The sequence below is a fragment of the Pagrus major genome, chromosome 23 (genome assembly GCF_040436345.1).
Source record: "Pagrus major chromosome 23, Pma_NU_1.0".
In the NCBI taxonomy this organism is placed as follows: Eukaryota; Metazoa; Chordata; class Actinopteri; order Spariformes; family Sparidae; genus Pagrus; species Pagrus major.
In genome coordinates, this window is record NC_133237.1 from 24,715,481 (window position 1) to 24,742,018 (window position 26,538).

Sequence of the window (26,538 nt, forward strand, 5' to 3'; positions counted from 1 at the left end):
ATAGCCAGATCTCCACAGTGCTGTGTCACTGCTGTCGAACGGTCTGGCTGCACCAATTTACAACCAACTAACAATCATCGCAGGAGGCGCTAAACGCAGGACGCAACAATGGCGCCTCTGCAAAATAGTGCCAAGGGGAAGTTGTTTAGTACTTGAGGAGGCGAGCAAAGCAGGGGAGTTCAAGCAATAGACACCTTCTTCTCATCAAAGAAACAAAAAATCTGATAAAGATTTTTGTGGCCCACTGAAAGTCCACTAAACAAATACATTCACTATTAATCACACCACAAATGAGACAACAATTAGCCAGCTAGCATGCTGTTTCTCAACTGTATGTCCAGTGGCTGTCTTCTGTTAATGTTTCGTGTCTGTATTCTTCTGGTTGATTTGGAAAACAAAACGACCAGCGGTGAAGCGGATACAGCGGATCATGAGTTGTAGTTTCCCCGGTAAACACACCGACCTCTTCAGCTTTTGCAACTGCAGTGTCTCTAAGCTAGCGAGCGACCGCCCAACTGACATGCAGCCTGTCCACTCTGCCTAGCCCAAAGACACTCAATCCGGAGGATGAATGACCTCAAAAAGAGCGCCAGTAAACTGTGAGAGGCCGAAGAGGTCGGTGTGTTTAGCGGCGAAACTACAGCTCATAAACTGCTGTATCAGAACCGCAAGAAAAACACACATAGATACACCCAACGAAGGCAGCCAATGAGTGGCAGAGTAGGGTGGGTCTTGCCAAAAAAGCAGTGGGATCCATAATAACGCGTTGATTACCACAGTGAGTGACGACAGTAATATGAAGATAGCAAAAGTGAGGAGACTCCTGACTGAAATAGTCGTCCAAAGGCAGGCTTATACCACCAGGATACATCCGGGGAGTTTTCATAAGTCACAAAAGTAATTTTTCACCTACTTAAATTACCTCTGTTGCAGCTTTTCCCCATTTGCTCCAAACACTCGAGACATTTGGGTAAACTGGCAACAAAAACACCACTGGACCAGTGCGACAGAGGGAAATGAAAAGGCACAGCTCAAAGTCTCAAAAGGAAAAAAATCGTGTTATGCTAGACGGCATGAAACTGAAATATTAGGAGATTATAAAATGAAAGCAGTTTCATTGTTCATTGTTCTTTATCAGAGCACGAACAACAAAATGTTTTGTGCATGTAAAAGCATGCACCCCGGCGGTGTACACACTGTTTAAGCAAATGAGGCACTGAAAAAGCCAACTGAAAGTCGACATAAGAGTGTTAAATATCAGCCAGTGACCTTGAAAACGAGCTGTGAGAATTCTGCCTGCTGACCCAACCCAGATCCAGCTAAGTGTCAGGATTTTTGCTACAATTCTGCATAAAATTCACAAAAGCTTGTGTTGGCTCACTTCCCAGTACCCTGTGGTGCGGAGAGCCAAAATTCCTGCCTGTGTTTTTTAAGTTCTCAGCACTTTGTACCCCTCGCCAATGTCACAGCCTTCAAGGGGGTGGAAAAGACAAGAGAAATTTATACTGTAAACCATTTTTGTGCTGAAACCGCAGAGGAGGGACTCTCGCTCGCTTGTAAACACAGACGTCTTTGTGCAGTTGCGGCCAAAAAAAACTAATCTACATGTGTCCCCCGCACTCTGTATTCAGCGCTCTGCCGCTGTCATTAGGCTTCCACCCCCGTGACTTGTCCTGGAGGAGGTGCCAAGAAGGCTCTGATCTCTTATGCTGTATCCCACAGGACGAAACTAAACTCTTTAGTGAAACTGTTCTATTTCTCAGTGAATAGGAGAAGTGGGTCTTGCATTATTTGTCTTAAAGCAGCAGCACTCCAGCTCCAGTGTGAAGTTTTTGTGCAGCGCGGTGACTCGAGCTGAAAGCACTCAGCGTCTATTCTTTCGCAGGCACCTTTTGTCACCGAAGAGCGGACTAACCTTGAGATGCCACTCTACAAAATCACTTGAGAAACCATTAACAATGTGGTTAAATAATGAGTATAATTGTGCAGGAGACAGGGGAGGGGAGGGGGAGACCGACAGACAGGGGGAAACATTTGAGAGGCCCAACGAAAGCACAACCCTCAGACTGTCAAATGCTACATGGTGCTGGCAGCAGGTCTCTTTGCTGCAAGTTAATCTGAACATCATCTGCAGTCTCCCCTCAGCCACATCTGGATTCACTGCAACTCACCTGCTTGCTGAGTGCGCCCTCTAGTGGGCAGGGAGCGGGGCCCGTCCCCTGCAGCATTGAAGGCTGCCACGCTGATCATGTAGGTGGTGTAGCCCGTCAGGTTCTTCAGCTTCACGCCGAGCTCCGGCAGGAACAGAGTGCGCAGGCGCTCCGTCTCGTTCTGCAGCTGAAACTCCCAGAAATAGATCTATAAAGAGAATAAAAGAGTTTAGGGTGCACGATTCATCTGTTGTTCAATGAAAATATTAAAAATAAGTTGATGTAATTTCGGCAGATATGCAGCAACACAGAGAAAAAGACACATTATTGATACCTTGTAACCCTGAATGTCCCCGTTCTGAGCATCCAGAGGTGGAGGGTCCCACGTGACGTCCAGCTGTGTGGCTGTTGAGGACTGGACCACCACAGTCTGAGGAGGGGATGTTGGGACTGGAAGGGAGCAGAGTGTAAATACGTTTTATCTGCTCCATTTGTTACTCGACAAGATAAAAAGGTAAAGCATACAAACACACTCACCCGCCTCTCCAACAAACACTTCCTGTGGTGCACTGCTGGGACCCTCCCCCACAGCGTTGTACACACTGAGACGGATCTCGTAGCGTTTGTGTTTACTCAAATCTGCGAGGAGAGACGGCAGCGTTGTAATAAAAACGGTTAAGATAAAAAGAGGAAAAAAAAGAAGTTCACTCCAGAGAGACCACACAGTCACAGTGACGCCCGTGGCAAGACAACATCACAAAATTGAACAAAAAAAGACGAGGGCTTGGAATTATAAGGCGAGCTGATGAAAAGACGGGGTTGTTGTGGGGACACGAGGAAGATTTGTCGGTGATTAAAATGAAACAAAAACACACTGAAAAAAAGAATGACAGGGCAGCTCGGAGAGATTAAAGTCGTCCGCACATCATAAAAACTCATCGGCGGCCCCTCAGCGCCCGGCCTCTCAGCGGATGCAGCTGAGTGGGAGGATGGTGCAACGCGCGCTCGCAGTAAATTATCATACAAATGGTATAATGTGTGGAAGTACAATACAACAGATGGCATTCAAACAGATGGAGAGTGATGGAAGGGAAGGCATAAGAGCGACTTACTATCCAGTTCGTATTGGGTGAGCGAGGATTCACTTAGGTTCCTGACGCTGTAAGGAGCTGGAGTTTGGAGGGAGGATGGGCGGGGTTGGGAAAAGAGGTGAAGCAAATATATTATCAGATTTATCTATTCTCCAGAACACACTCAAGGCCTTTTGCTGATAGCATCAAAGCAAGACTTGGATGTAAAAAGCACCGATTTCTGCATAAAAGCAGAAGTATTTGACCGAAATGTAAACTCACCAGTCAGATCGGCCCAGTTGGCGGAGGGACTGTTGACTGTGCGGACAGTGAAGCTGCGTATTCGGTCGTAGTGCAGCTCCCGGTACCGGACCCTGAACCCCAACAGGACTCCATTTATGTGATCTTCAGATGGAGGCTGTGAAGAGAAACACTCTCTTGTTGAGCTCCCAGTCTGGATGAATGGATGCTCGGCTAATGGAGCTAACTAGCTAACGGCACCAACAGTGAGCAGTTACTATGGTAATATGCTGCTCCCTGCTTGTTTTACTTTGTTCATATGTGGCGGACCCTGCCACCTTTCGAGCTTCAAACAGTGTTCTGGGACCTTATTTTCCTCTGAGAACAGCTTGTTTATTCACTTATGGAAAACAATTATATTTCTCAGTTTGTATTATTACCTCATTAATATTGTAAATATTAAAATTCTGGTGCCCCTTTAGCATTTCCAGAACAGAACAGTGAACACTGGATCAAGCTGAGTTCAAAATACTTGTTTCATTCTGTTGACATGCTACAGTCAAAGGTTTTTTACAGAGGGAATTTTGGATATCTCCTGTATAAATCAGGCTATAAATGATATATGAACAAACCCCTCTGTGAAAACCTTCAGAAGATGGAAAGTTTGTCTACCCGTTGAGCAAAACATATCCAAAAGACATCTTCATTTACTATGAGCTTTATTGAAAACCTTGTTTTGGTCCTCCAACCTTCTTCAGGTGGGCTACTGCTCCCACCTTTGAATTCAATTATTACAGTTAAAGAAGTGAGTCTGCACGATTCCCTGCTAGCTCGCCTGGTAGAGTCGGCACCACCCTGTAGCTTCTGCAGGATGTACTAAAATTGGGCCGTCATAAAAAAAAAAACTGTAATTCTGAACCACAAGACGTTGATCTTCCGGCGACTGTAATCGAAGTTGAAAAGACGTCTTGAAACGCCGACGTAAATACTTTTAGTTTTCAACCCTTTAAGGATCCGAAGTGAAAGTGAACGTTGAAAAGACATCTTAAAAAAGACATCTTAAAAAAGACGTAAAAAAAAGACTTCCACTGAAGGCAAAAACCTTCAGTGGAAGTCTTTTCAACGTCGACAAAGAGTGGTCAATTGGCACCTCTTTGGATATGTTTTGCTGAGTGGGAGAGCGACTGAAGTGGAGACTCAGAGAATCAGAGAGAGAAATGTCGAAAGGAAATCACCATGAAACCTCCCCAGCTGATTACTCACATTAAGACAATTATTTTTTGCATTGCACACCTACATGTGTTTTTTCTTCCACTAGTCTGAAAGTAGAGCCCAAAATCTCGAAGTTGACCAGTGCGTGAAAACATAATTTTCACCTGTAGTGTCTCACCTCAACACACAACACAAAACCAGCTCTGGGTCATAACTGCCACCTTCATCATTCATTCTCTCATTCATAAAAACATGTGATGTAAGTCACAGTGTACCTGCCAGCGGACCAGTACCGAGGTGGTGGTGTGAGGTGTTACAGACAGGATCGTCGGGGCTTTGTCTGGGGCTGGAGAGGATAAAAAAAAAAGACTTTCGGTGTGAGCAAACCAACACAGCTGTCGAGAGTGATATATAATTCAAACAGTCTGGCGGGGGGAACAGCTTGAGAGTAAACACACGCAGTGTTGACGTAAAGTATTCACTGTGAAAAAATCCAAAGTTAAAACGCTGATGTGGAGGCATGCTCACACAATTAGTGCGTCAGAACAGCGCCGCACGCTGACAGCGTTTGTCACAAGTTCTCACCATCCTGCAGCGTTGTGATGGCCTCGCTCTCCTGGCTGTATTCACTGTCCCCGATGTCATTGGTGGCTTTTACACGAAACTGGTAGGAAGTGAAAGGCTTCAACCTTGAAGGGGAGAAAAAGAGCAATGTGTACGTCTCGTACAGCTTCTTCTCGTGTATTGTACGAGCATCGTGTTGTATTATACTCCAACTTTACACATGAAACTGTGTTTACGGCGCTACAGGGAGGGAATGTGTGAGAAGGATGTATAAAAGCTTTGTGTGGCTCCAGAGGAAGCTGCATGTAATCTCATAAATTGCCTCCAGTGGTGTTGCTCAGTGGCTGAGTTGCATTATGGGTAATGCAGGCACAAGGAAAGGAAGGAGGATGCGTCGGATTAAAAATGGCTGCATGGATTTTTGTTCATAGTCTGGACATTTGTTTTTAAACTGTCCACAATGAGTCCGACGATGAAACACCTGATGTCTGCTTTTCACTGCCTACATTACCCACAATGCAACTTAGCCACTGAGTGATATCACTTCACCTGTTAACACACTTTAGTCCCCCTTTTAAGCTACTTGTACTTTACCTCAGTATTTCCATTTTTTGCTACTTCACTTCATTTCAGAGGGAAATAATGTACTTTTAACTGCACTACATTAAACTTATACATTTAGTTATTAGTTTTGTTTGAGATAAATAAAATATTATATGATATTTTATAAAATATATAATAAAAACAAATAAATAAATGAGGGTAGAGTAAGTGGACCTTGACAGTTACCTGTCCACGATGTAGGAGTGTGTCTCATGGCTGACTGACGCAGAGTGGACAGTCCAGTTGCTGTCTGGCAGCTCTCTGTACTGGACTGTGTAATAACGAACTGGGGACAGGCCGTCGCTGCCCGGTTCCCATGACAACAGCACTCTGCGAGCCTGGACTTCATTTTGAGGCACTACAGGACGGCTCGTGGGCTGGGGTCGGGCTGAAGGCCACACACACACACACACACGGGTTCACTCTCAACAGTTAATATTTTTAGAGGAGAGTAATTTGAATAAAACATTTCAGCCGCTGTGTTTTTTTTTTTACCTCTCTTTTCTGTCGTGACCACCAAAGCCTCGGCAGCCTCCCCCCATCCCTTTCGTGTTTGAGCGGTGAGGCGAAACACATACACCAGTTCTGGTTTGAGTCCGGTGGCTGTGTACTGCCGCGCGCTGGGGCTCAGCACGTCTACAGTGGCGGCGTTGCTGTTTGAAGAGTTTCTTCTGTATGTGATCTGATAGGCTGAGAAGGCAAAACCCAGATCAGTCGGAAAGAGAGAGCAAAGAGAACGATTTCGGGCTGCACTACAAAATCAAACAGCGGCCTGTGGAGACATCTGAAGGACAAAAGCAACACATTGCTCTCATGACGGTATTTAACTGACCCAGGATAATGCCGTTGGGCTGTGCAGGAGGCTGCCAGATGAGCCTGACTGATGTGGTTCTGACTTCTGGGAAGAGGATGCCGACGGGAGGGCCCGGTACTACATGAAAACACATAAAACCGACCGATCAGGGTACAAGTATTACATGTGCCATACATGTACATCCAGGGATTAAAAAAAAACTCTCTCACATGCTTCTTCAAACAAGGAGTTAGAAGGCAGAACGTTTCAATCAGCTGCTGGAAAAACACTTCAAGCAAGAAAATTCTTGATGCAAATTGATCCGCGAAGAGTGAAATGATCTCAGCGTGGTGAGAAACGCATTTCAGAAAGATAAGAAGATTGAATAGGCTGCAGTGAAGAAATGTAACTAATGACATTTACTCAAGAAACTGTGCTTAAAGGCTGATTCCTGCAATTTTTTACACATTAAAGTGAGTATATGTGAGAAAAAGTAAGTACAAAGCCTTTTGTGGCTCCATTGATGTTACTCAGTTGCATTGTGGGTAATGTGGAACCAGGTTTTGTAAAGCAGTCCAGTTTTGCCCTCTAGCAGTGCTCTCCTATAACACTTTTCCTTTTCACAGCCTGGCGCCTACATTACCCACAATGCAACAGAGCCACTGAGTGACACCACTGCAGGCAGATTCCATGCAGCTTCTTCAGGAGCCACAAAAGGCGTGGAGTTACCCTTTAAGTTAAAATGTTTTAATCTTCAGCTGCTTTATACTCCACTAACTTTATTTTAAAACTAGTTACTACTAACTATGCAGATTACATGCTACATTAGAGCTACATAGAGCATTAAATTAATTTATTTCATCAGCAATCAGATTAAAAACAAGAAAACTAACACGTGTAATCATAAAATTGCTTAATATCGGATCCAATTATCTGCCAGGAAGACAAGTCGACCCATAATATATAGTACATGCATCAACATATATGTTTAGGCTGCTCATATGTTTACCATCGTCCAGGGTCCTCTCCAAAATGGACGGCGAGCTGCTCCTCCCGTCTCCGATCCGCGTGAAGGCCAGAACCTGGATCTCATACAGGACGTACTTGCCCAGCCCGTTCAGCTGGACGCTGTGGCTGGTGTTTCCCTCCACCGGCCAGAAGTCAGGAGCTGTGTCCGAGTCCTTCTCCTTATACACAACCTGAAACACACACACACACACACACACAGTGTTTATGGCCTTATTATTATTCTGCACTCACTCTCAGAGGGACGGTATAAACTGTGGATTGACTGTTGACTTCTGACCTTGTATCCCAGGATGAGTCCGTTGCGATCCGCCTCTGGGACCTCCCCCCACCGCACCAGGATGCTGCTGGAGGTTGTGGCGAAAGCCGACACGTTGGTGGGACCGCTGGAGGGCACCTGCAGTGAGAGGATGGACAGCAGCTTAGCACTCGAGCATGTGTCTGAGCGAGTACGTGTTTAGCTTAGTAATGAAGCTCCTTTCTGTCCTCACCAGACTCTCTGGTCCTGCCGTGGACCGGCTGGCTCCAGGGCCCGGAGCCGATACCGTTGACGGCCTGAACTCTGACCTCGTACTCGGTCCACTCCTCCAGGTCCTCGATGGTGAACTCCCTCTCCAGCCGGTCCATGATGACGTGAGACAGAACTCCCCCTTTAGACCCGGCTTTGGAGTACTGCACCTTGTAGCCGACGAGATCCGGATTCCCGTTGTACTCCCACTCTGGAAGAGGCTGAGAGAGGATTTTTTGTTTTTATTCCCCCAGTTCAAGGAAAAATCAATATAAATGACATCATAACTGGGCGTATAGTGAAGCAGTAAGCCATGAGAGGTCGTACTTAACAGTGATTTTACAGCAGCTGAGAGGTGTTGTCAGGAGCGATGAGAGGCAATATGGGAAGAGAAGCTAAACCCTCTTAGCGCTAAGCACCGCGCTGAGTGGGTTTAATAAAATGTGCTAATGCGCCATTGTCTTACAATAACAGCACCGTCGCTAAATCTGTTAAACCAATAATAATAAAGAAGAAGAGGACGTAAATATCTTTCTCAGTAGAGTTCTTCAAGGCAATCAAAAAACATAGGTTTGAGTGAGTTTGAGTACATTAATATTGAACTTAATGTCGTGACTTCTGAAGGCGTTTTGCAATCACTGTAAAAGTCATCCAGCCGGTGTTTCCTCTGCAGTGTATCACGCACATAATTGAGCATGATAAGTGAGCATACAGATTTCTAAAGAGCGAGTCTGATTGGAGCTGAGACTTCCCGTGTCACGGCCGTGAAGCTGACCACAAAATTTTTACTGCGGCATAATACCAGCTTTCAAAACGCCCGCAATCATTGAGCTATGTCATTAACTTGTAGAGCCACATCACACGGCCGACACTCCTCCGCTGTTAAATCCAGGTAACGTGCGCTCGTTATAATCCTGCAGGAGCTCCTGAAACGAGACCGTCGGCAGCCTGGCACCTGCTCAGCCACTGGCACGGCGATGATAATGGACAGACGCAGCAAAGAATATATTTTGGGCCGGACGCTGACGAGGGGAGCAATAATCAAGGACGGAGAGCGCACCGGCTTTCCAAAACATAATCAGTGTTTTCAGCATATAACAGCTCAAAAAACACAGAAAACAGATACAGAGGAGAAAGAAGAGGCGACTTTTCATGGCCCAAACAGTGAAATCAGCAGAGACGTGGACTCCAGGTGGTGATGAGAGCCAACTTTAAATAAATAGCTCCAGACTCGACTTGGAATTGAGACATGACGACTCGAATTCAGTCATAATTTCACGGTTTAAAAGTGAAATAAATGAGCTTTTATAAAGTTATTTGTTTTTTTTTTATTACATTTATGTCACTGAATATCAATAACTTTAATATAAGTTCAATTCATTGTCTTACAAATTGAGCAGGGTAGATGAATCGGCCAATCCATACATCTGGTGTAATCCAACGCCCTGATATCCCAAATTGATTTGAAAAGACTATTTTTACAACCTGGACATGCGGTCGAGCTTGCGTACCTGCCTTGTGTGCGCTAACGCTTTTAGCTTCGCAGCTACAGTGAAGATTTTGGCTTTAAAAAAGGCCTAAATAACTTGTCAGGGCTCCCAGAGACTTGGATTATGCTGCACGAGCTGTATAAGAGCCAATTTATGTCTTTATTTCAGTTGTTTTATTAGCTTTTAAAACAAGTCCCCAGCTACTTCAGTTATTTGGGAGTCAACACAGCATGTGACCTGACCTGCGACTTGCTTGACACTCGGACCGAACGACAATGAAGACGTAACGAAGTGAAATGAGGTTTTGTGACAAGAGCGACGCTTTAGAGTCGGCTGAGATAAAAAAAAGCAACTCCCATTGAAAGAGTCACCATTTAATGTCAAGCTTTCTAAAACATATTTTAAAAAAATGGATTCTGAAGGCGAAATGAAATTGCCTAAATCTGATTTGACAAAGCTTATCTTTAAAAAATGTTGGATCCAATTAATATCCCAAGGGCGTTTTACCAATTCAGCACCAACATGATGTTCCACCTTACCAACGACAAGGACGGAAAAGAAAACAGACGAGCAATTTCAAATAGCTTATGAGCATGCAGAGGCGTACCTTCATCTACAGCGCCGAGATTTCAGTAATCCCAAGTCTGAAAAAGGAGCGACTCAGACATGCCTATCTAAATCTGATCATAATCATATAAACTCCACTAACTTCATACGCTCTCAGCGAGGCCGCGATGCGCAACGAGCCGTGAGCACTCACCACCCAGCGGAGCCACAGGCTGGTCTCGCTGGCCGTGCGCAGGGTGACGTTGGCGGGGGAGATGTCCGGAGGGGCCTGCAGGGTCTCGATCTTCCTGGAGGGCTGACTGGGAGGACTGGTGCCCACGATGTTCACCTGACACATCCGGAACCTGGAGGGGGAAAAAAAAAGGGAAAACGAGCTGACGGAGGGGTAAATCAACGGAAGGTGGGCGTTTAATCGCGATGATACGGCGGGAAGGATTAGATTAGATTAGTTTAGATTAGATTAGATGAAACTTTAATGACGCCCAAAAGGAAACTGGGTCATTGTGGTGGCAGAGAAATCTCGGATAACAGTAAATTGAAAGGATTTATCAAGATAAAGGATAATCAGTGTATCATTTTCACTTTATTTTCACTCTGGCTTTTCATTGCTCTCTCCTAGTTTCCTCCCGCGGTCAAAACTCTCCGTGTTTTTACCGATTCACGACAAACATTCACATGTTTTTCCCCTTTTTAGTCATCACGACTTGTTTCTGGCCCTCCTCAGCGAGTGAGAGATGGAGAAAGACAAATAAATATTTCAGACATCCTGGAAAGAGTCTCTAAGGGTCAGCAGCAAAACATGAGTGAATGAATGAAACTGATGAAACTAGTTAATGCCAGATTTTCATGCAAATTCACACCAGAGGGGCCAATTATTCTGCATTCTTTCCCGAGAATTAAAAGTTCAATTTAAAGAATTCAACATAAAAATACTGTTGCAGTGTGTTTTTGAAAACCTCCCTCAGGACCGTACTCACATCTCTATCTCTTCTTCTTACCTTTTTAGTATATTGTTTATTTTCTACTATTATTATTATTGTTTATTGTTATATTGAACTGTGAACTTTGGCTGCTGTGACGCACAAATTTCCCCGTTTGCGGGACAAATAAAGGAATTTCTGATTCTGATTCTGACATGGCGGCCATTTTCCTCTGATGTCACAGTCAGGGTGGGTACAAACGTAGGAAATGTGACAAGTCATTATCAATTAACCACTTCTTGATTGATTAGCTGGTGAAAAGACAATGATTAGTGAAAATCTGGAGGAACACATATTTCAGGGCTACGTAGCATATGTGATAACCTGTTAGCTAACGTTAGCATTCAACCACTTTCCTAGCTAACAATAGCGCTTGATTACATCCAGTGTGTTTTACCGCCAGGTTTAAATAAATGTGTCTCGTAAGTTAGCTCGGAAGTGGTTGATGGCTAACGTTAGCTGCTGTTTAACATTAGCTGCTGTCTAATGTTAGCTGCTGTCGAACGTTAGCTGTTGTCTAATATAAGCTGCTGTCTAACGTTAGCTGCTGTCTAACGTTAGCTGTTGTCTAACATTAGCTGTTGTCAAACTTTAGCTGCTGTCTTACGTTAGTTGTTGTCTAACGTTAGCTGCTGTCTAACGTTAGCTGTTGTCAAAATTTAGCTGTTGTCTAACATTAACTGCTGTCTAACGTTGGCTAAGAGGTTATCAAATATGTCGTTTCACCTCCAGTCATGTCCTGACGTCTCTCCAAATTTTCACTATCATCATCTTTTTAGTTGCTAATCAATCCCAAAGCAGTGAAATAACTAATTTGTCTGATTCTGTCCGTTTATACAACTGTTTATACGATGGTACCACATGTGAGCGGTACAACGCAGGAAGATGGGCGCCATGTGAATCAGATCTCAGGGTTGTAAAGTACGCAGGTGTACAAGATTTTTGTCTTCATGCCACACCTGTACACGTGTGTCTGTCTGTGTGTGTGCGTACCTGTAGAACGTATAGGGGTTCAGGTCCAGGACCTCCAGCGATCTGGCGTCAGGTTCATTAGACAGCTGATGAACCGTCAGCCACTCTTCATTGTCTCCTATTATACCGACCTGAGACACACAGAGACAACGAGGAGATATCAGCAGCTCAACAAATTAAACTAATTAACTGCTATCACAGAAAAATGCACACACACACACACACACACACAAACACACACACAAACACCCAGACTGTTCTCATTATGTTGAAATAGATGTGAAGCGTCTTACTTGGGCTTCGACCAGCCAACGGGAAATGGAGGTCTTGCCATCGTAGCCAGGTTTGAACTGCAGGGCGACGGAGCGGGGGCCGATATTGGAGATGGCTAAATTGGTCGGAGGGCCGGGCAACTCTGCGGATGAAGAGGAGGAGGATGAGGATGGAGGAGAGACGGATTAAAATACACTTTTAAAATATCACAGCTGAGGAGAAAATCTGTTGAGTCACAGTAAGTGGAAATGAGTCATCTTGAAATCATTTCAGTGGATGTTTCAGGCACTTATAGGGGTGTTTTCTCACTCGGTGCCTTCCAAGCCCTCTAAGCGAACACAGAGCGATTAGTCAGCATTTGCGATTGCGTTTTAGCCCTCTAGGCTTGCCGTAGACAAAACTGAGACGCTCGCAAAAACAAACACGGGAGACGACAGAGTAGTTTTTAGGAAGAAATTACTGCACAACTGTTTTACAACGCTAAGATTTAAATGTTCTGTTTATATGAGAGTAAAAGGCTTCAGTAGGGCCACGCTGCAGTAAAACAGTACTTTACCACACACTAAACTGAGAAAAAGCAGAGAATCCTCAGCAATCTGGTGCCGAGTGAAACTACCGATAATCCAAAGCAGAGAAGGTCAGAACAGAGAGAGGACTGAGGCCCCATCAGAGCTGAAGTGGACCAGAAAGAGGACCGAGTTTGGTTCATTTCAGCCGGACTCCATGTGAAAAACACTCTAATTTAAGTCAACTTAAAGTGAAATATCTCATCTGACCTGGCGGTACACCGGAGGAGATGGTGGAGGCGGAGAGCTGTCCCTGGCCCTTGGAGGTCATGGCTGCTACCTGGATGGTGTAAGTGGTGAGCGCGGTGAGCCCCGTCACTTTGTACTCCTGAGTTAAGTTGGGCAAATAATGGGTCACCCGAGTATTGGTCCTGTTGAACTCCTCCCAGGAGATACGGTAGCCTGGAGGAAGTGTTCGAAATCCAAAGTGTGAGGCAGAGAAAAAACACACGGCGGTGACTCACAGACGTGTTAATGTCGCTCGGTTACCTGTGAGAACGCCGTTTTTCTCCTGCGGCTCCTTCCAGCTGACTTTCAGCGAGGTGTCCAGGATGTCGGTGAAGCTGAGGTGTCCCACGGCACCGGGGGCTGTAAACAAAATCATAAAAAACAGGTAGTAAACGAGCAGAACAGCAGCCTGACACGTAATTATCTGTCTGTACTATAAAATATATAATATCCTGAACTCACTGTCCTCGTGGGTGCGAAGCCGCTGTGGGGGGCTGCGTGGGCCGTCCCCCGGGGTGGTGAAGCACAACACTGATATGTAGTACTCGGTGAACTTCTTCAGGCCGGAGATGTAACCGACGTGAACGCTGTCCTGGAAGTTGGGACGCACCGTGACGACGGTGACTTCGTTTCCACGGCCTGGTTCCCATGCCAACAGCTAGACGCACAATTGGAAGTATTATTGTAATTATAGTAAGTAAAATAGTCAATAGTCAGTCAAGCTATGAGAGGCAAAATTGCCCAAAATCTAGTGCATGAAAAAAAAAATTGTTTTCACCTGAAGTGTCTCCTCTAAGGTTAAAGGAAGAGTTCACCCAAAAATCAAAATTCACTCGTTATCTAACCACCTCCATGCCGACAGAAAGTCAGATGAAGTTCATAGTCAGACAAATCATTTCTGGAGCTTCACAGTTAAAACAAAACATTTCAGCATTCTCCTAAATAACTGAAGTAGACGGGGACTTGTTTTAAAATGTAAAAAAACAACAGAAAAATACCCATAAAGTGCTCCAGAAGCCTCGGGATCCCACATTCATCTAAAATGACCTTATTTACACCCTCAATAAGCGTTTTGGTTGGCTAATGCTTTTATTTTGGCGGTTACATTGCAGATTTTGATGACATAAAAGGATTTAAATAACGTCTTTTGAAATCAATTCTGGATCTTGGTGCTTCTGGAGACTTTGGATTCAACTTAAAGAGGAGTATTTACATTTACAACAGCTGTTTATGAGAACATGTGAGAAACTGCTCACGTGTCTTTAAGTACCACTGAGAGATACAGTATATATCCTTTCAGTGCTGAAGACATGATGAGATTTTGCAGACTAGCGTGCTTGTCTGCCTCCGACCACTAGAGTGCACCAGTTGACAGAAGGGTGCCGGGGCTCACCTTATATCCCTGGTTGATTCCATTGATAAACTGAGGGCTCGGGGCACTCCAGGTGAAACGCACCGTGGTGGAGTTGACAGGCTCGGCTTGTACATTTCCTGGTGGCACAGTGGGCACTGATCCAGAGGAGGGAGAGAAGAAAAGCAGAGAGGGGTGGGAGGGAAAAAAAAACGAGAGAGAGATGAGATAGGAGGCGGAAAAAAACTTGAAAATGTACAACAGGCACTTTCAGCCCGGCCCGGTCTACAGCGTGAGAATCAGGATGGCGCTCGGCTCATTTGGGGAGGTAAGAACATGCCAATCAAACCGGGTGTGAGAGCGCTCGCCTCAGGCGGCTTCCAGGTGAACCCTGCAGCGGTTTGTTTGATGTGAGCAAGCGATTCTGATGTAACACCGGAAAAAAAAAAAAAAAAACAGTCGAGGAGGAAGGCGAACGTTAATGAAGGCGATTGGCCGGCGTCGGTCCCCCTCATCAATATTCCGTCCTCGGTTTCCTCTTCGGATGCATTTAAATGCTCGTCATGATCTGCTCTTGTGCCTTTAATGGAGTGAGTGACGGAAACATCCAATTAATGGGAGCTGAGCTAAACAACACGAACGCCTCGCTCGCTGTCATTACCCACTGACAGCGAGACTTGGATGATGAAATTACTATTTATTTATTTTTTCTTCCGCAGGGGAAGTGACATGGAAAATAAAGTGGCGGTGTTTGCCATACCTTCCAGGTTTCAAAGTTTTTGCTAATTAAACACGACGATCGCAGCGTCTTTACAAATGCAGCGACGCTTGTTTATTTGCAGACTCTCGTTAATTGATTGATTGATCGGGCGTCACACACACACGGGAAGCACGGCGAAGTTTTCTCAAGGTTTAACGATAACGCGTGCCAGGTAGAGCGCATCATGTTCTGAGGCGTTTGAAGTGTTTTTGTAATCATCCAGCCAAATGAAAGTGACACACACACACACACACCTGCTCAGCGCTCATAACATAAATCAGCTAGAGGAAATTTATAGAGACGAATGTGTAGAAATGTACAGACCCGCCGCGTTAGACGCTCAGGTACGAATAAGGCTGCGATTTTCGATTATTTCCTCGATTAAATGTTCGTTGTTTGGTCAATAAAACGTCCTAAAATGGCGAAAAACATCGATCGAGCCGAAGATGACGTCCTCAGAAGTCTTGTTTTGTCCAAACATAGACAAAATATTCACGTTTAAGGAGCTGAAATCAGATAATTTTGCCTATTTTTGCTTAAAATGTCCCTTAAACGGATTAATCGATTATCAAAAAATGCTCGGCAATTAATTCCACAGCCGACAGCTAATCGATTACTTGATTAATCACCGCAGCTCCGAGGAAGAAGAAGAAGAAGAAGAAGAAAAAGGAGAAGAAGAAATATTTTGCTTCTTCTACTAAACGGATTAAACTCTGTCGTCTTTATTCGTCTGTCTTTTTCTTTGCTCCACTTTTTTTTCTCCTCTCCGCAAAGCATCTCAGACTTTCTCATTACAAAAAAAAACGATATGAATAAATTAGCTCAAACTCGAAACCAGTGTAACAGTCTGCTGTACAACCCATACAATCTAATGAAATCAAAATATCTGCTGATTCACCCTCTCTAATGACTGCATCGGAGCAGGGAGTGGAACAGAATAGGAAATGGAAACACTCCCAATTTTCTTGCGAGTGCTCTTGAGAATATTTAGTGAGCCTGGTGTAGAGGATCTCCGTTCATGAGAGTGGATTTAACATGACAGGGATTCGGAGATGCGTGAGTGTGTTAAGCCTCTCCGAGCTTTATATACAAGTTAAAGGAATATAAAATCGAAGTGGAGGCCGGCGCAGAACCAGAGGCGAGATCCTCTTACTTGTGTTTTTTTTGACTCGCACTGTATTCTATGAATTGACTTTTGAGGGAAAAGCCAGGAGAGAGAGAGAGAGAGAGAGAGAGAGAGAGAGAGAGAGAGAGAGAGAGAGGTGGTTTATTCAATATTTTTTAATAAAAACACAGATTAACCTTTCAACATGCAAATGCACCCGGCTGCGGCTTACTTTAGCGATATTTTCTGGACAAAAAAAAGTCGGCATGTAAATGTGAGGTTGAAGGTTACATTGTGAAATCACACCTTGGGTATTTTTTTTATTTTTTTTATCTGAGTTTCATCCGCTGGAGCCAGATTCAATATCTGTGCTGTTATTCTCTTTGGGGTTCGCTGCCAAAAATAATCTTAGACGTGACTCGATATAATTTCACAGTAACAAATGTGACTTTCATCCTCTGAAGGTTTTGAATAGACGGAGGAGACGGGGAACATAAGGCGTCGGAATCGCCGGCCGTGACAGAAATATGTAGCTGTTTGACACCTGGGGAAAGTTCACATTGTGTGTTCTAATTATATTACTCAGCATGTAGGATGAGAGAAGAAGTCAACCGAGGCAGCTTCCTGTGGAAACATCGAAAAGGTACGTCTCACGCACTTCATCACCTGGTAATTTATGTGCGGCATCAATTAAATTTGAGAACGCCCCGACATCTCCAGGTGGTCAATGTCAACATTTTTCTCTTTTTCGTGAGGTGCTGCAAGTCAGAAGAAAACACCTAATAAGAGTCAGATTTTTTTTCCTGGAGAGTTTAAATTCGAAAGCAGAGATAAAAAATCAGAACGCGCCATCACACAAAAACAGGTGCTGAGGCTAAAAATCAGCAGGAAGAAAGTCAATATTAAGCTGAAGTGAAAAAAAAAAAAAACCTGTATATTCTCATTTCTGCACACAATTTTGTTCTACAGTGCTGCAGCACTTATTGAGAAATTACCTGCAATAAACCTGACAAAAACAAATAAGCAGCGCTGAGAGGCAAATAGCACTTACATGGCCGTCTTAAATTCCCTTTAAAAGCCCTGCTGCTGCAGTCTAAATGCCGGCTTCTGATTGAGACAAGAGCGAGTAGTTTTCTCAACAACATGCGCAAATCACCTTTTCAAGGTTGGCAAAGGATTTTTTCTTAAAAAGGCTGTGCTGTGGAGGAACACGGCTGTACAGCTCTTATGATATTTAAAAGCAGATCATTAGATTAAAGCAAGTCGCAGGTTTCGTGCGGCAGACTGAGCGTCGTCCTGACACGATGAGGCTGCAGGTGATGAATGGGAATCTGTAGAGCCAAATAAAGAAGAGGCTGTTTACACCCGGCATTAACATGCATCAAAGACCAGTGTAAATGTCCACCAAGACACGTTGTCAAGGTGGTCTGGGACGCATTTGACCACAACAAGGACATCACGGTTGTCATAGCGACGGAACGCCAACTGACGTCCTCTGTGAAACAAGAGGAAGAAGCCACAACAACAGGCGGAGGAGTGGAAATGGAAATGCAATACAGTAAGTTGCCTCTTAAGTGCATCTTAACTGCAAAACATTTAGCAGCTGTTCGAACAGTTTCAACTGATTTCACCGATTATACAAAATTTATGAATGAAGACGCCTTTTTATTGACAGTAAACATGTCAAATTTTGCAAAGACCTTAACAGTAACTAATATAGGCTACTTCTCTGTCGCCCGTGGAGAAAATCCCCAGACTCCCTTTAAAAATCGCATGATTTTATGAGTTGTTGAGTTAGGAGAAACATTATAAACGTTGTAAAATGCTGTCTACAACAAATTCTTAATTATTTTGACTGCCTTTTAAATTCGGCATTAAATGCAATACATTTAGCTGTTTCTTTCTTTGTAAAAAGTGTCTGTTTGTCGCGGCTTTATTGTACCAGCTTCAGTGTCTTAAGTGTGTGCCTGACATGCCAAAATTCAGTATTACATTACAGTACATTCATTAGACAGTAAACATGTCAAATTTTACAAATACAGTAAACAGTAACTAATATAGGCTACTTTTTTGTCTTCCATGGAAAAAATCCCCAGACTCCCTTTAAAAATCGCATGATTTTATGAATTGTTGAGTTAGGAGACCCAATGTAAACATTGTTAAATGCTGTCTCCAACAAATTCTTAATTAATTGGGCCTCCTTGTAAATTCGGCATATCTTATACATAAAGTTCTCCCTTTTTTGTGCAAAAAACACTGTCTGTTTGTCCGATCCGATCATAAGAGGTCACTCGAGATGCATATCGAGACGCATTCTAATGCCACGTGTGAACTCACAGACTTAGAGTTGTCCCTTGTGATTGGATCACTCAGGACAGATGCTAACGCCAGGTATAAACATTAACTCTGAAAAGCACAACGTGATGCTAGCAGACAAGCCTTAAATCGAGCTTGGCTGCTTGGGATTGCTGTCAGGCTTCCTTGGGAATAAACAGTATGCGATATAAATCCCTGTGTGCTGCCCTCACCTCCTTGCAGTGTCCATTCAGTGACTTTGTGGCTGTAGGTGCCCCTGCCCGCTCCATTATAGGCTGCCACCTCGATCTCATAGTTGGTCCAGATGATGAGGTCCTCCAGGAGCAGACTGCTCTGGTCCGGGCTGGTGATGTTTTTCATCTGACAATCAACCGGAAGCCCTGACAGACAGTACCTGGCAGCAGAGGGAGTAATCGATAGACAGAGAGACAGACAGGTGACATAAATACAAATATATTAGAAAAGAGATTCCAGGAAAGAGGAGAGGGAGAGGGGGAGAGTAGTCACGGAGGAGAAGTCACGCAGAACAGTAATAAAATGGTTACAGGAAGAGTGGTGACAACAGATGAATGGAGAGGAAGGTATTTAATTGGCACCAATTATTCTATTGCAGCAGTGAGCGAGAATGAAGCGAAATGGAGAGGAAGAAAAGGAGCTGACATAACAGTTATTATCACTCCTGAATGGCATTGGCCCAGACAGGCACCTATCTCTGGGAAGAAATTAGGCAGCTTGTCACGGTCTTCTTACCTGATGATGTAGCCCTGCAGTGGCCCGTTCTGGTGGCTCTCCGGGGGCGGCTGCCACTGGATCATGATGGACTGATTTGTGCGGCCACTCGCGATGACCGTCTGCGGGGGGGCGCTGGGCGGCTCTTCGGGGAGCGTGAGTCTGCAGAGGGAAGAGGTGAAAGAGGAGACACGGAGCGAAACCATGCATTAATTATGTGAGTTTCTGCATATTTCTATCCCATTTCATCATAGACATCAAATTATAATAAAGCTCGCTTTTTTGTATTTTTTTTCAGAACGGCATAAAGGAAAGTCGAGATAAGCGTGCCCGCGTCTTTGTCCGAAACATATTCTCCATAATACTGTCCGCAGAGGGACATCTTGAAGTGGCATGACAAGGATCAAAGAGGCCTTGGTGAGAACGGAGCGGCACAATAGAGAAGACAGAACGAGCGAGAGAAAAAAAAAAAAGATATAAAAGAAACAAGAAAGAGCGATCCAGGCAGACTTTTCCCTTAAGTCAATTTAAGATGACATCTTGATTTCTTCCCAGTGCACCGGCGCACTGCTGTGGAGGAGATGAAGCAGAGTGTTTAGGATCAAAGAGGTGTGCCTGAGAGACGCCTCAGAAGAAGCCCTGCACTCTCGCTGGCGCTCGGTCGCCCTCCTGCCGTGCGCTCTTGTCTGGGCACGCTTCACATGAATGTGCGCGGTGCGAGAAGATGCGTGATGGGCAGCGATGACTTTTGGGTTTGAGGGATTTCCTCGCTGCAGGTGTAATAGCGGGAAATGGGATTGTGTTGATGCAGACAAGGTCAGGCAGTCGTGTGCACAGGTGAATGGTGATGAGCTGAGAGCGTGCGTACGTCTGTGTAATTACGTCCATTTCGTCTTGCTAGTCAAGAGAATTTACTTGAGAGTCGAGTCCGTGTGAAGCTCTCGCCTCGCTCTCGCCTCTCTGTATTTTACCCATGAAGACAGTTAATAGGAGGGAGAGAGATGAAGCTGGGTCAGCGCACCCATCAAGTCTTCACAAAGCACAATTTCAGCTCATTCACAGTTTTATCTTGAAAAAGGCCCGTCCTGAAGCTGCCTCATCTCTCACTCTCTCCCACAGGAGTGAAGCCAAAAAAAAAAAAAGTGGACTTACAGGAAATAATCAGTGGATTTTCTATTGAACTGCCAAAGATGAGGGGGGGGGAGTACAGGCTGTACCAGAGCTGTGAAAGCCCCCCAGTGCAGCACCGTTCCCATGGCTAGCACACAAACCACCTGCAACATCACTCATATTCAGCAGATGCAGAAGAGCACTAACCTGTCGGTCTCTTTGCTGAACTGGCCTCTTCCCACGTCGTTGACGGCACACAGGCGGAACTGGTAGGAGCGCGCTGGGATGAGGCCACCGACGGTGACCCCCGTGAACTCCGGTTCGATGTTGGCCAGCAGCACCGTCCACGGGGCGTCTGAGACGGAGGAGACACAGCTGTGAGCAGCAGCTAGTGAGCCGTAAATGACCTTGCGAGAGCATTTGCATTCTTGAGAAAAACCTCATCAGCTCCTCGCAAACTCAAATTCAGTGTCATTCCTGACTGTTATTGCACACCATTGTTTCATTTTCAGCAATATTATTGCAGCTGATACAAAACAAGTCATTTATTTTGTACACACTTGCGCTAAATATCAGATTGAAATTCAATTATCCAAAAAAAAAAACCCAGATCCCATCTGCATCCCCGGATTCATTTTCCTCTTAATGAGTTGTCATCTTCTCAGTTAGCCTGAGCTCTGATGAGCAATGGCTGAACGGTTCACTCTCTGTGGGTGAAAAGCGTTCCCACTTCTTTGATTTTATCAAGCGAAAAAAAGAGGAAGATAAGCTTGCCGGGCATCAACGCAATTTGGCTCCCTCGGATCATTCGCGAAAGGGAAGCGCACAGGTGAGGCAATCGAGTTAGACTGATTGCAGAAGGTAAGAGGGGACGCAACTGCCAATTTTGGGGACACCATGGAAATGTAATGTAATAAGAGGGGCAGCAAATGAGTTCTTCCAGAGAGTATGAGGTAACAATATTGCTTTTAAAATGACTAACAAGACACAATAAATGCATCTGAGCAACAAGCGGTGCTAATGGTGACACCAGCGCCTTACTGTTTTCCGAGACCTCCAGGATGTAGCGGATCAGAGGGCTGTTGCCGTCGAAGGCCTGAGCCCACGTCAGGTTGATGGCCCTCTTCTCTGAGGCGCTCAGGACCGCTATTGGGTTTTCTGGAGCGTGGGGCAGCTGCCTGTATTTGTGTGTTTGTGTGTGTGTGGACAAAGAGGTAAAGCGAAACAGAATCAGACAAGAGAGGCAGCAAATAAAAAGAATTAAACAGCCGAAGCGAGCGGCTTGCATTGTAAATATTAGAGTGTTTGATGGATTAGAGAGGAGAGCGGTGATAAACCACAAAAAGCGGAGAAAACATCCATCCATCATGTCCCGGTGTGACGTAAATAAGAGGGAAAATAATGCCAGGAGAGGCAGATATGCATACCTGACTCTGAGGTGGGCACTACGGGAGTCGTTGCCACCGACTGAGGTCACCCTGCAGGTGTATGTTCCGATGTCGCCCGACCACGTCTGGGAGATGTGCAGGGTCCCGTCGGGATCCTGCCGCAGGCGGGGCGACGCGCTCACGTCAATCACCGAGCTGCTCTTCTCCCACACATACCTGGAGGATGTATGTACATGCATATGTGAGAGACACACACACACACACACACTAACACTCGGGAGTGTCGTGACAGTAAATCTGTTTGCTTTGCGCCAGTTTCGAACAGCAAAACACAGAAGGCGCTGACACCGATGAAAAGCCTTGTGAGGCTGATTGCAAAGCGATTTGAATCCGAAAACCATCTCTCTCTGTCTCACATACAGTACCGAACCTCTGCTCCATGCATCCCTCTCCCTGTCACAGACCCAAATGCACATATGGAAGCCTCCCCCCCATCCCCCCTCTTCCCTCTTTCCACATAGGCATGCAACACACTAGGAGCTCCCTGTGATTAATTGCGACTGTTCGGGCTTTCCAGCTAATCTCCTCTGTGTTGCGTTTAATTAAAGGCGCTGTCTGAAGTTATTACTCTGTTTACATATTCATCTGTTTACCCCGCGATCTGATCAATGCCGCGGGCCCACAGGTGACAGGCACTCTAATCACTGGGCTCCGCAGACATCATTTCACTCCCTCCGAGACAGACGCATGTACACACACTCCATCATGCTCAAGACTGTCTGAAGAGAGGAGGCAAAGCGCCGGACTAATTCCTCAATCAGTTTGTATGAGTTTCAAAATCTTCCCATAGGAGGTCGTCTAAGGGTGGATAAACACTATAAGATCTCTCGGAGATTTCATAAACTAATTAAGTACGACATTTAAACACCCACTTGTTTTCTCGACCGAGGTTGCGTCAAGGAATAGTTGTGATGTCTGATAATAATTAACTGCTGGAGTGTAACTAAGTTAAGTACAGTTTTACTTCACTTGATTATTTCCATTTTCTGTAACTTTATATTGTACTTTATACTCCATTACATGTTTAGTTTCGAGTCACTCTTCAGATTGCACGCTGCATTAAAGCCAATTAATTTTCTCGCCTGCTGATCCCGATAATCAGAAAATGCTGAGATCCAATTTTGATACTTTTGCATTTATTATCAGATTCTATCAGTAATATTTCAACACCATATCTTTACTTGTACACAAGTATGACTTTTGGGTAGTTTTTGCAACAGTGCATTATACATAACCTTGATTTTAACTCAAAGATAATTGAGGGCAGATTCTAATTTACAGCTCTGTTGAGAACCATGTTAATATAAAAGATACAAAAATAAGATACCATAACATTGGCCCTCTGGTGCCCCTGTGTTTGAAAAAATGCAGCAAAAAGCGCTTATGGTACAAAAAACATGAAAAAATGCCCTCTTGGAGCCCCCACTGCCTACAGCTGGTGCCCTTTATATTCTCTCTGCCCCTGACTCAAACATCCTGAGTCTGCCACTATACCACAATAAAACTATTCATTTAAACAAATATATAAATATGGTTCATGAGAGCACAATCACCAAAATAAAACCACACATTTGCAGAAATAATTTCATATTTCTAGGTACTTTTTTGTGGACCTCCAGTCCTGCTTGTGTCGACAAAACATGATCTTTACCCTCAGCCCGATGTTGTCACAACATAAAATGTAACCTGAATAAAGGTAAAGCTGCAAAAAACAGAAATGTAAAGTTTGAATATATCCGTTGTGAACATTCATTCTGGCAACTGGGCTTTTCATATAAGATACACTTTACAAAACATTACATTTAAACAGGGACAAACAGAAGCTGAATCAATTTATTTCACCAAAGTGTTATTATCATGGTGCTTTGTAAAGAGTTCCAGGTAGACAGCACATAGAAACAAAAAGCAGATCTTCCAAGGCCAGAACAAACTAAAGAGACACACACTTGAAAGTCAGTCATTAGACCAAGTTTAATAAGCTCCAGACGACCCGTGTAGAATAGCAGATATATAGATCAACAACTTCCCATTAAGGACTTTATTATAGATAAACAAATCATATCATTAAAAACGCCTATCCTGTCTCTGTGAAGAGAGAGGACCACCCAGCTTTTTTGTGCAAGGTACAATGATGAGTGCTATTAGCATCACCAGTAATAAACCTAAGAGCAGAATGATAAATAGCATCGAGGGCTTAAGGGTTGATGCAGAGGCATACCTATAAATCACATTATCATAATCCATTACAGAACAAAGACAGACAGCTTTGACAAACCATTTCCTTCAAAGCATGGCAAAATTAGGTCTAATTCTTTTTTTGCCATAATTGACAAAATTGTCTCTGTGATACCGAGGCATTTATATTCTGTGACTTAATGTCGGATCCTTGTGCAGTGGAAATAGGAAAGTTTTCTCCATCATTGGCCTCAAGCAAGAATTGGCCACCTGTCGAGTTCATACTCCAAACCAGTAGGGGGCAGCATATCCCCAGAATAACAGCTAACTGCTGCTAACTGTAGCTGCCATTAGCTAGTTAGTTCAGTTAGCTTTAAAAGTAACGGGGCCAAACTTGGAGCTTGGAGCATCGATTCAGGAAATTTAGCCCGTGACGAGCCGGGGCTTGCTGGTTAGCATGCTAACTTCAGTAAACATCTTTGCAACGATACACAGACGTAATGACATAAAAACTGTGATTTCTTCAAAAAGAAAATTCAACTAGAGTTAACACGTATTGCACCTTTAACTAAGTTTAAGATCATTAAGTGCAATTTGGGGAATATTACAGTACAATAGTGTATCATCAGCATATTGAATGTGCTTGACAGATAAAAATCTATTAATACTATTAATATAAACTGTAAAAAGGCTTGGACTTAAAATAGAAACCTTTAGATATCGGTGAAATGAATAGTTCCCACATTTGCTCGACTGAATTCCAATACATACTGCAGCTGGAAGTCACAATTACCTGATAGTGACACTGGGGTCATGGGTCACCCCACAGCTCATCACAGCCTTGGTCCCTTTGATGACACTCTGGTCCTGCGGCGGTTTAGTGATGCGGGTACGTGCTGCCAACACACACAGAGCGGTTGTTATACAGAGACTGTGTTTGAACAGCGGATTTGAGGAGAGCTTACTGGACTTGGTCTCATCTTTCAGTCAATGTCTCTCTGGAACAGTGTGAATCATATGCTATTTCTGCTGCGTGGAGTATTTGCAAGGACTGGTACTGTGAATTCATGCACTGAGAAATAAGCACACGCATGAGTCATTAGACTAATAGTCAGGAAATCTTGACAATGACCTCCAGGAGCCAGGTACTTAATGCATCTTCAAGTAAACAAGTCGCGGATTAAAGATATTAGGATTTTTCTCTTCATCTTTAAGGTTTAGCTCATACTTTGCAGAATTTTATGCTGGTCAAGAGGGAAAAAATGAAGGCACAGGCAGATGATCCAAGCAGCATGAAGGATGTGTATCCAGTTTCTGTTATGCTTACCCCAGACCACTAGGTCAGCCGAAGCTTCATCAATGCCTCTGGAGTTACTGGCCATGCAGGTGTAGGTACCGGCGTCGGACAGGTGGGAGGGACTGATTAGCAAACTGCCCGACTCCAGCAGGGTGAACCTGGGCAGCTGGACCGAGCCACTGGCCAAGACACGTTCACCTGCGGGGAAAGGGACGGAAGTGATGGATGGTATGGGATGAAGAAAGGGGGGAACAAGGAGAAAGAGAGATTAGGGTATTGGAAAGATGTCAGGGAAAACAAACAGGAGGGGAAGCAGTGCAGCAAAGTAAGGAAGCTTGTTTGGAGAAAATGCATATTCTCAATCCTTTTCTCTAAGTTTGACAAGTCCAACATAACAAACCCCCCCCCACTCAGAACCTCACGCTGTTAACCCACGCACCTTTCTGCCAGGTGATGGCGGGCCGTGGGGCTCCCGAGGTCTCACAATGCAGTATGACTGACATGCCGTCAATCACGGCACTGTCGGCGGGGCCAGCCGTGATGTTGGGAGCGATACCTGCGAGGGGGGAGGGGTCAGCCACACACACACACACACACACACACACACACACACACACACACACATGCACAACGAGATCAAGTGAGACAGAGGTGATAATGAGATATATAAACAGTTTTGGTCCTAATAAAGCAGACTGCAGCTGAGAGCTTAATAGACTTGACAAAAGGGGCGGCTGTCAGGTCTCATTTTCAGGGACAGCTCGGAGAATGTGACAAGGCAAGTCTCCCTCTCTTCCCCTCTCTCTCCCCCTTTCTCTCTCTCTCTCTCTGCTTTCTGCTGCACATTCAAAAATAGCCAATAATTGCCCGAGCATCCAAGGTGACAAATCTGTCAATGCGAAGAGATATATAGATAGATGGGGTGTAGGAGGCAAGACAGAGAAGAGGGAGAAAAGAGGATTAGAGACGCGAACAGTGGAGCGGATTTAAGAAATAAAAAAAACA

General features: G+C 44.5%; 1 protein-coding gene across 1 annotated transcript in view; it reads right to left on the minus strand.

Moving 5' to 3' along the window:
• LOC141019054 (protein sidekick-2-like) overlaps positions 1–26,538 on the minus strand; it is a 48,506-nt gene that overhangs the window by 9,836 nt on the left and 12,132 nt on the right. The window contains exons 9-36 of the mRNA XM_073493832.1: positions 25,973–26,089; positions 25,564–25,731; positions 25,030–25,132; positions 22,041–22,217; positions 21,655–21,791; positions 20,821–20,968; positions 19,525–19,665; positions 18,987–19,168; positions 14,636–14,751; positions 13,705–13,900; positions 13,504–13,602; positions 13,225–13,416; positions 12,469–12,590; positions 12,197–12,306; positions 10,417–10,567; positions 8,152–8,387; positions 7,939–8,056; positions 7,642–7,831; positions 6,672–6,770; positions 6,335–6,529; positions 6,026–6,227; positions 5,258–5,361; positions 4,948–5,018; positions 3,503–3,638; positions 3,263–3,319; positions 2,688–2,789; positions 2,485–2,600; positions 2,172–2,358 (exon numbers count right to left, since the gene is read on the minus strand). Of these exons, the coding sequence (XP_073349933.1) occupies positions 2,172–2,358; positions 2,485–2,600; positions 2,688–2,789; positions 3,263–3,319; positions 3,503–3,638; positions 4,948–5,018; positions 5,258–5,361; positions 6,026–6,227; positions 6,335–6,529; positions 6,672–6,770; positions 7,642–7,831; positions 7,939–8,056; positions 8,152–8,387; positions 10,417–10,567; positions 12,197–12,306; positions 12,469–12,590; positions 13,225–13,416; positions 13,504–13,602; positions 13,705–13,900; positions 14,636–14,751; positions 18,987–19,168; positions 19,525–19,665; positions 20,821–20,968; positions 21,655–21,791; positions 22,041–22,217; positions 25,030–25,132; positions 25,564–25,731; positions 25,973–26,089 (3,972 nt within the window). The remainder of the gene's footprint in view (positions 1–2,171; positions 2,359–2,484; positions 2,601–2,687; positions 2,790–3,262; positions 3,320–3,502; positions 3,639–4,947; positions 5,019–5,257; positions 5,362–6,025; positions 6,228–6,334; positions 6,530–6,671; positions 6,771–7,641; positions 7,832–7,938; positions 8,057–8,151; positions 8,388–10,416; positions 10,568–12,196; positions 12,307–12,468; positions 12,591–13,224; positions 13,417–13,503; positions 13,603–13,704; positions 13,901–14,635; positions 14,752–18,986; positions 19,169–19,524; positions 19,666–20,820; positions 20,969–21,654; positions 21,792–22,040; positions 22,218–25,029; positions 25,133–25,563; positions 25,732–25,972; positions 26,090–26,538) is intronic.